The sequence below is a fragment of the Myxine glutinosa genome, chromosome 3, assembly GCF_964187855.1.
Source record: "Myxine glutinosa chromosome 3, kmMyxGlut1.1, whole genome shotgun sequence".
Taxonomy (NCBI): domain Eukaryota; kingdom Metazoa; phylum Chordata; class Myxini; order Myxiniformes; family Myxinidae; genus Myxine; species Myxine glutinosa.
In genome coordinates this window covers 50,851,991-50,866,381 of record NC_136263.1, presented here as the reverse complement: position 1 = coordinate 50,866,381, position 14,391 = coordinate 50,851,991, and the positions used below count along the sequence as shown (strand labels likewise).

At 44.6% G+C, this 14,391-nt stretch overlaps 1 protein-coding gene across 4 annotated transcripts in view; it reads right to left on the bottom strand.

Annotated features, from left to right (window-relative positions):
• The window catches only part of LOC137423584 (ribosomal protein S6 kinase alpha-3), a 350,089-nt gene that overhangs the window by 105,666 nt on the left and 230,032 nt on the right, over positions 1–14,391 (bottom strand). For all 4 annotated transcript variants that reach the window (XM_078774051.1, XM_068110884.2, XM_068110887.2 and 1 more), the window contains one exon: positions 7,811–7,891. In XM_078774051.1, coding sequence (XP_078630177.1) covers positions 7,811–7,891 — 81 coding nt within the window. The remainder of the gene's footprint in view (positions 1–7,810; positions 7,892–14,391) is intronic.

Below are 14,391 nucleotides of genomic sequence, written 5' to 3'. Positions count from 1 at the left end.
ACACCTGTCTATACACAGCTGACAATGCATATCAGAGCAAAAACCAAGCCATGAGGTCCAAGGAACTACCTGTAGAGCTCAGAGACAGGATTGCGTCGAGGCACAGATCTGGGGAAGCCTACAAAAAAATTTCTGCTGCATCGAAGGTTCCCAAGAGCACAGTGGCCTCCATAATTCTTAAATGGAAGAAGTTTGGAACAACCAGGACTCTTCCTAGAGCTGGCCGCCCAGCGAAACTGAGCAATCGGGGGAGAAGGGCCTTGGTAATAGAGGTGACCAAGAACCCGATGGTCACTCTGGCTGAGCTTCAGAGATCCTGTGGAGATGGGAGAAACTTCCAGAAGGATAACCATCACTCCACCGATCTGGGCTTTATGGCAGAGTGGCCAGACAGTTCAATCTTGGTTTCATCAGAACACAGAATCTTGTTTCTCACAGTCTGAGACTCCTTTAAGTGCTTTTTTGCAAACTCCAAGCGGGCTTTCATGTGTCTTTCACTGAGGAGAGGCTTCCGTCTGGCCACTCATGTGATCATCACCATTGCATACAATGGGTATTGGAGGCATCTCGAACGGTGTAGGTTGAGGTTGTGGGTGGTGGTTCATTTCAACCTAAAGGGGTAGTGACTGAGAAGTGGAAGAGAAATGGAGATGTGTGAATGGTGTGTGAATGTGTGTGAGTGTGTGTGAGTGTGTGTGAGTGTGTGTGTGAGTGTGAGTGTGAGTGTTTTTAAATTATATATAAAAATTACTAAACGTAGCTTATTCCACACAGAAATCCTAAAATGGCCTGGACAATATTATTGGCGCCTTTTAGAAGCTGTTAGAAATAATTAGATTTCAAGCAGGTGATTCTCCTTCACTTTGGAATTGAACTCACCTAGGGTGAGTTGCAGGTGCCTGCAATATATAAATCACTCATTCAACTAATTTGAATAGAGAAAAGGAGTCATTCTGCTGTTTTGTTAGGGTTAGAGCATGGCGATTGTGGTATATGACAGGTTCGACTATATATTTGGCATGAACGAAATTGGAATCAAAATGCCGGAGTGTGGAGTCAGCCGCCGTACTGCCGTAATGACATCAGACATAATCACTCCCCTGTCATGTAAACAGATCCTCAGCTCTGATTGGTATACGTTTGAGGGGACATACATACACTGTTCCAGGCTGCTTTGCCCTATGGGATACGCCATAAAAACGAATGAATTGTATTCCTCTTTTATCTGGAAGCACGTGTTCCCCACGTAACATATCACAAGCGTGTACGCAGTAATATAACAAAACGTCATTTAAAATCACGTGCTCATTATATTGTTGTGGTTTTGGAATAAAGGATAACCCCCCTCGTAGGTAGACGCACCACAACATGTAGCCTCGCGATAGTATAGTTATTTCTTAGTAAATGTAAGGTAGTCTCCTTTCCTGTGTTAGTTTTGCGTTGAGTAGGCCAGTGAGCTTAGGTGTTCTTTTGGCGCTGAAATGCCACGTGCTCGGCCTGAACAAGTCTGGCAAGGCCGAAAGGAGGAGCTGCAGGGGGAGTGACCGGTAAGCGCGAGCCGCCAATCAGAGCTCGAGGGGATTGGCTCACCGCGGCAATGGGAGGCGGAGCATGGAACATTCGGGTAAGGCCGGGGTTGTAGCTATAAAACCCTGCCCCGAGTCCCCCGCCTCAGTTGAGCTGGAGAACGTGCAGGAGACGAGTCAGAACGAGAGAGAGAGAGAATCGCCCAGCCCCTGAACAAGTCGAAGTACTTGCATTGAATTGCCTGTTATCGTCGTTGTACACAAACTTTCCCCGTGCCCCGTGCTCTGCGCTGTATTAATCGCGCTTGAGAAGACGACCCGTTCCGGGCCACAGACGCGCGATCTCCTCCTGCCTGGTTTGCCTGCATACGTGCCGTGACCGCCAGAGAGCCACGCCGGGCGAGCTGTCCGGAGTGGACGACGCCAGGACGCGTTTGGGAACGCGAACTCTTCCTTCCTTCTTTTTCCCCGTGTGAGTGAGTGGGCCCTTTGTCTGGGTTTAAGTTAAAACTGTTAAGCCTCTGCTCTGTGTCCCCTTTCCTGATTATTGTACATGGTGTAAATAATAATAATAATAATAATAATGCATTTATTTTATATAGCGCTTTTCAGGAAGCCCAAAGACGCTTTGACAGAGTGCAAAACATAACGCATAGCAAAACATAAAGACAATTGCAAAAAAAGAAGAATCAATAGGGAAATATTCAAAGCACAAAGGAGGGAGAAGGAGAGGAGATAGTCAGGGGTTAGATGCTGTGGGTTAAATGTTGAATGCAGTGTTGAACAGGTGGGTCTTGAGTGATGTTTTGAATGTGGTGAGTGAGGAGGAGTCTCTGATGGTGTGAGGTAGCGAGTTCCAGAGGGTGGGAGCAGCGATGGAGAAGGCCCTGTCCCCCCAGGATCTAAATTTGGTCCGGATGGGGGGGGGTCAGGAGGTTGGTACCAGCAGAGCGGAGGTTGCGGGTGGGAGTGTGTCTGGAGAGGAGGTCAGCCAGGTAGGATGGGGCCAGGTTATGGAGGGCTTTGTAGGTCAAGAGGAGGATTTTGTACTGGATTCTCTGGGAGATGGGGAGCCAGTGAAGCTTGTAAAGGACGGGGGTGATGTGGTCACGGGTCCGGGAATGGGTGAGTAGACGGGCAGCGGAGTTCTGAATGTATTGGAGTTTATTGGTGATTGTTGAGGGTGAACCATAAAGGAGGCTATTGCAGTAGTCCAGACGGGAAGTGATGAAGGCGTGGATGAGGGTTTCTGCAGCCACAGAGGAGAGGGATGGACGGAGACGGGCGATGTTTTTCAGGTGGAAGAAGGCTGTCTTTGTGATCTGTTTAGTGTATTTGTCGAAGGAGAGGGTTTGGTCAAAGATGATGCCAAGATTCCGGATGTGAGGGGAGGTGGACACTGGGAAACCGTCGATGTTGAGGGCAAAGTTATGGGTGGACTTGGTGAGCGTTTTTGGGCCAATGATGATTATTTCAGATTTATCACAGTTAAGTTTGAGGAAGTTGATTTGAAGCCAGGATTTTATTTCAGTGATGCAGTTTGTCAGGATAGAGTGGGTGGCGGTGGAGATGGACTTGGTGGAGATGAAAAGCTGGATGTCATCGGCGAAGCAGTGGAATTGGAGACCATGACGGCGGATTAAGTGACCGAGGGGGGACAGGTAAAGGATAAAGAGGAGGGGGCCAAGAACTGAACCTTGGGGGACACCTTGGGGGAGGGGAGCAGTGGGGGATTTGCAGTTATTGATGGAGATGAACTGACGTCTGTCAGAGAGGTATGATTTAATCCAAGAGAGGGCAGTGCCGGTAATGTTAAAGGTGGTTTCAAGTCGGGTGAGGAGGATGGTGTGATCGATGGTGTCAAAGGCAGCGCTGAGGTCGAGGAGGATGAGAATGTTGAGGTTGCCAGCATCAGAGGAGAGGAGAAGGTCGTTGGTGATTTTGAGGAGAGCAGTTTCAGTACTGTGGTTGGACCGGAATCCGGATTGGAATGTTTCATACAGGTTATTGGCAGAGAGGTGATGCTTGAGTTGAGTGGCTACAGCGCGTTCCAAAACCTTTGACAGAAAGGGTAGGTTGGAGATGGGTCTGAAGTTATTTAGGGTGTCAGGGTTTAGTCCAGGTTTTTTCAGAATGGGGGTAACAGCAGCAATTTTGAGGGATGGTGGGACGATGCCTGTAGACAGGGAGGAGTTTATTGTTGCAATGATAAGTGGAGAAAGAGCAGGAAGGGAGGCCTTGACAAAGCTGGAGGGGATGGGGTCAAGAGTGCAGGTGGCAGTTTTCATTCCGATGAGGAGTTCAGAGAGGTCAGTAGGGGAGACTGGGGAGAATTGAGACAGGGGATGGCAGGATAAGGGGGGGCAGGTGGTTTGAGGGGGAGCGGGTGCGGCGGTGGTCAAGCTGTTGTAGATGTTTTCAATTTTGCGTTGGAAGAATGAAAGGAAGGAGATGCAGTTGTCTATTGTGAATGACTGGGTGGTGGTGTTCAGGGGGCTGAGGAGTTTGTTTATTGTAGAGAAGAGTGCTTTTGGGTTTCCGGAGCCAGAGTGGATAATTTGAGAGTAGTAGGCGGAGCGGGCGCGGGAGAGGGCATCTTTATAGTGTTGTATGTGGTCCTTGTAGGCCTGGGAGTGAACTGTGAGACCTGTTTTATTGCGGAGTCTTTCAAGTTGGCGAGCACGAGTTTTCATTAGGCGGAGCTCAGGGGTAAACCAGGGAGCAGAATGGGTGAAAGAAACTGTTTTGGTTTTTATAGGCGCAATTTGGTCAAGGCAGGAAGAGAGAGTGTGGTTGTAGTAGTCAGTGAGGTCATAAGGGGTGTGGAGGTCAACGAAGGGAGAAGTGGACATTTTTTCAGAGAGGGTCGATGAGAATGAGGCAGGTGAAAAAGCGTTTAGCTTACGGAAGTTGATAGTGCGATAATGCCTTGGTGCTGGGGTGGGGATGTTGATGGTCAGAGTGATGGCTAGGTGGTCAGAGAGAGTGAGGTCGGAGCCAGAGAGATGGTGCAAAATTAGTCCAGTAGAGCAGACAAGGTCCAAAATGTGACCACGGTTATGGGTAGGAAAGTTGACATGTTGAGTGAGGTTAAAGCAGGTGAGTAAATCAGTGAAGTCAGTGGTTAGCGTGGAGTCAGTGGAGTCCATGTGGATATTGAAATCACCAAGGAGGAGGATTGAGGGGGAGAGGGAACAAATAAATCGTGTTCTTCCTCTTATTTGACCATTCCAGTCCCTTCCATCCATTGGCCTAGCATAGTACGAATATAACCGCTCGAATCGGGTTCAGTAAAAGTAACAGCACGAGTCACGTGATACGCACACCGCTCGGGCGTACTCGATTAGCGTGGCTTGTGCGAGGTCCGGTCCCCGTTTTCGTGGCAGCGTGGGTCAAAGGTACGTGCGGCGTCGACCCGATACCCTTTTTCACGCTTGCTGCCGAAGTGGCGATTCGGCCTCGTGGACACAAAGACCCAAGGGGAAAAAGGGGTTTAATCCCCCCTTTGTAACGTGGACGGGATTCCGGAGATCCGCAACAATCCGTTCTTGCTTTTGTACGCCTCGCCCTATCTCTAATTTGATTGGCTGCCGAGCATAGCAACGGCTCCTTTTTTTTTTCTTTTTTGTTTACTTTTCATAGACATCGCCCCAAACAACGCATAGAGCCACTCTAGGTAACGGGCCAAGGGAAGGTTAGTAAAAGGTAAGGACAAAGCAAAACAAAATAAAACTAAACAAATAAAGAAAAAAAAAGAAAAAAAAATCGAAGACAGTTAGTAGCAGAAGTCAGGTAAAATGTGATTAAACCTCAGTTGTAGGAAATAGGAATTGACAATTGACATAATTGACATTCCTCTTGAAGCTGAATAGATCATAGGATAATGATAATCCGAAGGATTTCCTCAACCTGAAGAAAATCCTTAGCTGAAGATTTCCCAAGGGTTGTTTATGCAACAGCCCTTCAGGAAAACCTTCGCTGAGGAAAAAAAAAAAAAAAAAAAAAAAAAAGAATTATAATAATAATAATAATAAAAGTACCTGACGGTAAATCTCTCCTTATCCATTAAGCACGTCGGGCAACGATAGTGGCCAAGACATGTATGTAAATTAGTTTAAACTGACGTGAACCAAAACAGGGTTATTGACTTCTCGTCTCGTAGCCTTTTACAATGTATAATACCCGGGTGACTTATTAAAGCTTGCCTCAAATAACTAATTGGTGGAGAAAAGCTGATGACAAAAAGCATTTATGGCAGACTAACCAGTAAATCCAGCACTTTATGGGTCACTGATAAGGGAAATATTTTTGCAACCAGCCAATTGTTCTATCAGCCTCTGACATCATGCTGCGGTAACCGTCTTCGTGACCAATTTCCATGAAGAGCGCCGCTTGGAAACTCATTGGTTGGTATTTAAGGACGGAAGGGGGGAAGGGGAGATGGGTGCTCCCTTGAGTTTAAGGTTTTTACGGAAAGACAAGTTTAAGGTTTTTAAGAAAGTTTAAAGGGATATTCGTATCTACACACATCCTCAAATTAAGGGTGTTCTTAACCCTTTGAGTACGGATGACATCCAGTGGCGCAACCCAAGAAAAAGTTTTGTGTACGGATGACGTTACTACACGCCATCGACTATACCTATAAATAGATCGTCAATACGTGGTTGCATTCCCGTAATGCCAAATTAATCCCGTACCGGGGGGCGGGGGTATTTTTATCAAAAAAAATCCCGTACTCAAAGGGTTAAGGGGGAACTTCAGTAAATATTTAGGTAAATCCTCAAATCTTTCCTGAAGGATGTTTTGTGCAATGGGGCCAATGAATTTTCCCAACTAAATGTCGAGATAGGTATGTAAACTGCCATGTGGAAGTAGGTGAAATGACTTTACAGGCGTGAACCCTTCATCAGAGAGAGAGAGGGGGAGAAGGGGAGAGGGGGAGAGGGGGAGAGGGGGAGAGTGGGAGAGGGGGAGAGAGGGAGAGAGGGAGAGAGGGAGAGAGAGAGAGAGATACAGACAGAGACAAACACAGAAAGACAAAGAAAAGGAAGACAGACAGAAAGCAAGAGAGACAGAGAGATTGAGAGAGAGTGACGGAGAGATGGAATTAACATGACCTCTAACCTTTAACCCCATCACCCCAAAATAAAATCTGCTCATCTTTACTTCATGATACATAACTGCACAAAGTTTGATTTTGATCCCTTCAGCCATTTTCAAGTCATCGCACTGACGGAAACCTATCACAGACGGCACGGACTGACGGAGGATGAACGCATGCACACATGGGCAACCTGAAAATATAATTCCTCTGGCGATTTAGTCGGTGGAGAGATAAAAAAAAAAAATAATAAAGATAAGTAAATACTGTACTTCTAATTTCCAGACCTGGACCGATGAAAGCAAATATTTATTTGCACACACTTCCCCAGCAGAAACAATGTACTGGTTCCTTAGCGAAGTTACAAATACATTAACGAGATGAAAATTAGAAAATAACGTTAAACTTCAGATCGCTGTACATTTTGGCTTTTAACTGAAAAGAAGGGTTTCTCCCATTGCTACAGAAGCACTTCTTTTAAACAAAACACAGCAGCTTTCAAATAATCCAAATAATCAGACAACGGTCGAAAAGACAAGGTACTCGTATAACGTACACGAATGGCATAATCCGTGGCTCAAACTGACTATAAACATCACACGTCAAACCCTTTCACCTCTTTCAAAGACCAATGTATGATGACAAAGGTCCATTCTTTGCAACTTAACGACTTTGCACTTTAATTTGCGTCTCAATTTTCTCTTGAACTCACAGCACGCCACCGATTGGTCTCAACAGCAAATATGATGCGGCCAGGACTTGGCCAAAATGAGACGCACACATTTATATTTGAAAATGCAGAAACTCCAATGACAAGGAAACCTTCATTTGACAAAAATACCAAAATAATGCAAAAGACAAGGAGCATTTAACTGATGCCTGAGAAAGCCTATTACCTCAGTTTATAATAACCTCCAAGTGCTGTCGAAGATTCAACACTACAAAATTTGGGGTGGGGAACGGGGGGATGGCGAGGGCGTGCGTTTGTGTTCAACCATGACTCAAAATCATGGATACGATGAACAGGATACGTCATCTGTTTTCTTGTATGCATAAGGAAAGTAATAATCTTATGTGAGTAAGCCATTATCAAATAGATAAGTAGATATAAATAAAGGCAGAAATAAACAAACTGTTTAGGGATGCATAAGCTCATGGACCTGAGACCCCACATTCTCCTTACCGTAGTGCAACTTGACAATGAATGGATGATTCACCTCCACCAGGATGTCTCTCTCCATCTTTGTCCTCACTCTGTCACGCACTGCAGGCAATGGGAAAAGAAACGTCTTAACATCTCAGGAGTTAAACATGTGAAGGATGCCATTAATCAAATGACTGCGCTTCCAAGGAAAGTAAAGGCCATCCAAATCTGCTATAGTAGGAGAGCAAAGATAAGACAGATCATGACGAGTTTAAAGGACTTTCTCAAGTTTTGGCTCATCACAATTTCCTTCATTCCATTAAACATGTGGGTATTTGAGCAGAAACAAAATTTATAGGTGCGAATCCCTAATTGTACGAGATTAAAGGGACACTGTGATCAAGTATTCGTAATTTTTTAACATTTCTGTACAAATAAAATATATCAGATAGATCTACCCCTGCTAGCAAGGAACCCCATTGGAGTGTTGCGATGACATCATTGGTGGCAAAGACTTAAAGTGGTGTGTTCGTTCAAAAAAAAATTTTTTTTTTCTTAAGAGACTTCTGCAACACGCCTTTGCTAGCGGGATAGCCTGGAGGTATGTGCACTCGCCTACGAGCTGTGTCGCCTGGGTTTGAATGTCGGCCGAGAATAAACAATCACCCTGGTGTATCGCATGAAGGGCAAGGCATCAATGCATGTTCCATCACTCGTGTTCCATCAATCGGACAGACGCTAAGCTGGAGAACCTGTCTGCCAGAACTAGTTTCTGGTGGACGTTAATGATCCCACTGTGTCGTTTGCAAAGAGTAGGCGAGTTGTCACCGTTAGCCTGGGCAAAATCCAAATTCTTGCACCTTTAGTCAAGTATCTTGTATCAGAATGGGACCAGTTCACGGTTCGTCCTAGATTTATCTTCTTTTTAACTAGTTTTAAACCTGACACACACACTGATTGATCTTCTTATTAAAAGAGGCACAAATTGTGCGATGGCAACTTACTGACACAAACCATGTTTAAGTTTGCCGATAAATGTCAAAGCAGATGTGAACTAGAGAGAAGTTGATGGCACGCCAACGCGAATACCCACGATTCACATGTGAAGCAAAGTTGAAAGATGGCAAAAGTTCCACCAAGAACGACCCAATATCAAATCTTGATATAAATTTTTTTCCCCGTTTTGACCCTTGTAACCCTAAGTCCCCCACACTCTGGGGCATGAACAGGGGGGCCAAATCACAAAAATCGTTTCATATTTCAAGCGTCTCCCAATGTTGATTGCATGTACAATGGTTCAGTAAAGAATGTTAAAAACGTGCCAATAAATGCATTTTTGGTATTTGAAATTTTGATCCCACCCCAGGGAGTGGGGCCAAAAAGGACACCGCTCTTGCACCTGCTTATCATTTGGTGATCATAACTACAAAGTTTGGTGAATTTCTGCCCAACTGTTTAGGAGAACGCGTGATGGACGGACAGGGACAGAGACAGACACATAGCCTTTTAGTATCATTTTTGTACAAGACTGGCAATTTTTGCAAGGGTACAATGGCCTGGAGATACTCACACACCTCAAATCTGTCTAGCCCGAGTTTGAATCTCGGTCCAGCTATAAGCTGTCATAATGGCATTTCATCAATGTGCGTGCTGTTCCTCAGGTGTAACATTAAACGTCTGCTGTCTGCTGGCATTATTGGTGAAAGTAAAAGATCCCGTGGTATAATTTGCAAAGCAGCCAACCATGGCCCAATTCCAAATCGTTCCCTAAACCTAGTCGAACATCAGGCCTGACCAGCCGGTTCGTGAAAGACTTGGCCTAACTTCTTCCCCCGGGCAACCCCACAATAACGTGGGAATAATTGTGGCCTTTGAAGAAGAAGAACATATTTTCGTAAGGTTTGAATTTTTTCATGGCTGTTAAAGATAATACACAGTTGCTTCTGTGAAGTAACAAGGATAGAGTTTTGGAGTCGATGAAGGTAGACCAGCCACAATTTCTGCACAATAAACTTAAAACAGATCAGTAATTCAATTCACCGATGCTTAATCAAAAAGGAAACCAAAGGCTAACAGCTCATTCAATGTGGGTGCATTGGTGGTGATACAAGTGACAAAAATGACAAATCATTTAATCTACAAAACACACGAAGAATGAATGTTTGCTCTTGCTGAGCATCAAAGGGGAATTCGAGGATTTCCTTTTTTTCATCAAAATTAGGGCTCGACTTTCATTGGTTGCCAGTTGGACTGAAAAATGAACAAATGGAGCTGCGGCATGGTTTACTCTCTACAGGTAAGATGCTACGATGATCGGTCTCTTTCTTGTCCTGAGCATTTCAAACTGAGGAAGGCCTTCAATCGGCCATGCTTGTCTATGAAACTGGTCTACAATTTTTACAATGAGTCAGAGTTTTACTCACATAATTACTGCCCGAGATAATGCCGACAACTTTTCAATGTCTGATCCACAAGGCAAACGGTAAACAGATTTATTCATTTGTGCATGAATAATATCACTCAAAATTCATGGACCCAATGCAGCATTTTATGGTGTAAAAAATGCACCGAGCAAGACATCATAACAAGCAGTCATGAATTCCAATATTTGTTTGAATAAACATTTCATAAACGAAAGGTCTTGAGACTTGGTTACAAGACCTGTTTGGAATTCCCACCCATTTATAATTATCGTTCCTTCAGGTTGCAGTTCCAATCTGAGCACATAGCTCATGATGCTGGGATCTCAGGTTCAAAACTCCTACACTGTGTTCTTGTGTCCATTGTTTATTAATGTCCTTTTAATCTACAACTAAAAGGAGACATGTTTGCCCATCAATGCGTGGGCATGTGTGAATGTGTGTGCATGTCCTACGAGGAAGAAGAAGCAGCACAAATGTGACCTTTTGTGGTTCCTGCTGTGTTGTAGAATAATGAAAACCATCGTTGGAAAGCTAATAATCGATTTACCTGGAACAAAAATTTAATTTGTGTCCATTTAATTTTAACGATGCCCGTTCTAAAAGTCCTTTCGTAATATGCTTAATGTAGTAGTTCCATTGGTAACGTATTATTCCACGACAACAGGAACCCCTTCAAATTACATGGAAGGAGCCCACAAATTATATGTAGCAATATTTTTTGAGGCAACAGAAAAAATATATACAGTGAAAGTAGAGGAAAGGAGCACAAAAAACAACGACGTGTTATTAAAATATTATTTTTCGCACCAATCAAATAATTTTATTTTTACATCCTCATTGAGATTTATAGACAGACATGTAATACATTTGTTAAGTTCAACATGGTGCATTTTTCTTTTTCCATCAGCAAAGTAGTGATGGGTAGGCATGGCAAGGACACTGTAGTCTCCTCGTGCAATCATCCCACATGCAATGTATGCACAAATTCCTCTTAGAAACATGCTCAGAAACGGATGTAAAAAGAAAGAGTAATCAGAGATTGCAGACCCTCACCAGGATGTGCTCGTGTGGTGTATTTTGTGTGGTATTTATTAGCTGCTGTGTTTGTGCGTTCAGAGACGACGAAGATTTATATTCAATCCAATATGGCTGTCGAACCACGTGACCAATGATGTCATCAAAATAATTCTCCCATACAATTTTTATGTAAATCACACTCAATAAATTTCGAACTGATCAGATCAAGCATTATAATTGTCTAATTATCACATCCTAATGAAAGCACCAATGACATGAATATATGTTGTTCCCCATGGGGAGTACTTGGCAATGAGCCATGTTTCAATTTTTTGCCATGTAGATGTTTAGAGGATGTTGAGGTGCAGTTTTTCAGTTTTGTCAAGATGGCGCCTGTACAACGTGACCTATGACATCATTTCTTAAAAAAAATTATGTTGACAGACTATGACAGAAATCAGTTACAGACTATTTCGTCCACATTGAGGCCAGGCCAATAAAAAAAACTGCATAAAGAGAAATAAAATGAGAATGGAAAGGTGAAGAGTGAAAATGAGTAAGAAAAGTGTATGATGAAAAGTTTATGGTGTTTATTTGAGAGAAAGAGGTTGAAGCTGGCCCAGTAGCTATGGTTGGAGTGAGACAAAGTAAGACGAGTAATCCTGACATGGAGAGTGTAAGATGGTGCAGGGCACCACTTTAACGCTCATAAGTCAGAACGGTAGTACTACCCTAAGCGGTTGCCGTCTACAACCTACCTAAAAAATAACTAAAATTATTATTTAAAAATACTAGCAACAGTACCCGCTCTACAGGCAGGGCTTCAATTGGGAAGCCTAAATGAAAAGGTAAAATATCAGAAATTGAAGGCTTTTTTTATTCTAAACGATTCATATAAACATCCGTTAAATCAAATCACACGCAAATCATCAAAATCTAAACAGTACATGGATAAAAAGTACATCGACGATCACGTACCACATACGTCTCGGTCGCTCTCATGTTGTCCCGATAATGATCCTTCCGCAGGTTCACCAACGGAAACCTTGTTACGACTTATACGTGACTCGTGGTGGTCCCTCTCGGCTCTCCCCCCGTTGGAATTTTTGTGCACATAAGATTGTTCACGGTTCTGTTTAAATATTATTTAAATATGTATAACCTTTCCCCTTCAGTGTTTTACTCAGTGGTATTTTACAACACGCTGTTTTTCTTCCTATTTAAAAGGCTTTTCTCAATTTCCTCTCCAACTCATTCCACCTCAAAAAAAAGAAATTCAATATCTTATACATCTCCCTCACTACATGGTCTAAATTCACATTCATTCCATCCCTCCTCCATCATTCTGAACCGGATTGCTAACTTGAAAATCACAACAAACCCAATTTGTTTTCAATGTTCGTCTTTCATTAATCATCCACTTTCTAAACTCCCCTCTTGCCCCTCCCATCCAAATCCCTCCCCTTGCACCTACACTCCTAAACTCCCCCCTTGCCCCACCACTCTTAAACTCCCCCCCTACCCCTCCACTCCTGAACTCCCCCCTTGCCCTTCCACTCCTGAACTCCCCCCTTGCCCTTCCCCTCCTAAACTCCCCCCTCACTCCTCCCCTTCAAAACTCCCCCCCAACCCCTCCCATTCAAATCTCCCCCATACCATTCCTCTCCAATTCTCCCTCCTCCCCCCTCCTCCTCAAAGCTGCCTCCTCCCCACTTCGTCTCCCTTCTATCTCATACCTCCACCCCCCCCCCCCAACCTTCTTCTTTCCTCTGCCCCCCCTCAAACAACCCCTCTCTGTGCCTCATCCCTTCACCTTCAAACCTTTCATCCTCCTCATCCTTCCCTTTCTTGGAACTCTTCTGCAATCGCTGACACTCTAACAACTGCTCTCCCTACCTCCCCGTCTCATCCTTCATCTTACCCTACTCCTCCCCTCCCCTGTCCTGTACCCGATGCTCCCCCTCTCTCTTCATTAACGGTATGGACCTCAAACATCCGGGGCCTTCGCTCAAACCTGACTGATCTCTCCATACAGGTTGCTTCTGACAATCCAGACTTGATCTGCTTAACAGAGACTTTCCTCCTTCAAGGATTCCTTAATATCTCTTCAAGGATTCCTTTCCTCTGATTCCTTAATATCTCTTCCTGGTTACTCCCTCCTCCGGTATGATAGACCTGAGCCTCGGCCTGGTGGTGGGGTGGCTATCTTTATCAAAAACTCTCTTCCTCACTCTCCTTGCACTGCCCTCTCTCCTCCTCACCCCCAGGAGTACCTCTGGCTACGGCTTCCTCTCCGCTCCCACCTTTTGTTCATATGTGTTCTGTACCGTCCCCCAAACAGTGATGACTCCATCTACATTTCACTGTCTGACAACATGGACCAACTTCTATCCACTCATCCCAACTCTCTCTTCCTCATATGTGGTGACTTCAATTGTCATCATGCCACCTGGTTGGGTGTGGGTTCCTCTCTCACCAGTCATGGCACCTCAGCAAAGGACTTCTGTGACTCACTGGGATTGACACAATCTGTCAATTTCCCGACCCGGATCTCAGCCAATGGAGTATCTTCTCTTCTAGACTTGGTTATGACTAACTTCCCTGCTAATGTCTGCTGCTCTTCTTCTGCTCCAATCGGTTCTTCTGATCATGTGCTTGTCAAAGTGGACATCTCTCTGGCCATTCTCAGAGAGCCTCCTCAGCGTCGACGAGTCTGGCATTTCACTCAGGCCGACTGGGACGGTCTTCAAGCAGCCATCAATCGTCTGGATTGGTCTCCCATCTCCACTGCCTCTGACATCAATTCTTCCTGGGAATTCTTCCAAAGCAAACTGATCTCTCTCATGCACAGATTTATCCCATCTCGCCTTCAGTTGTCTTACCCTTCCTCCCGTCCATGGTACACTGAATCTTGTGGTGAGGCAGTTGCCCTGAAACAACTTGCCTTTGCCTCTTGGAAGGTAAATCCAACTGAAGGAAATCTCAGTTCCTTCCACCAAGCTCGGAACAAGTGTGTGTCTACCCTCAGGAGTGCCAGGAAGCACTATCTCTCCTCACTCAAGAATGAACTCTCAAACCTGTCTCCTTCCTCCAAATCCTGGTGGCGTCTGGTCAAATCCGTTTCTGGTGTTTGTTCCCCCTCCATCCCCTCCCTTACCTCAAATGGCCACACAGTTGACA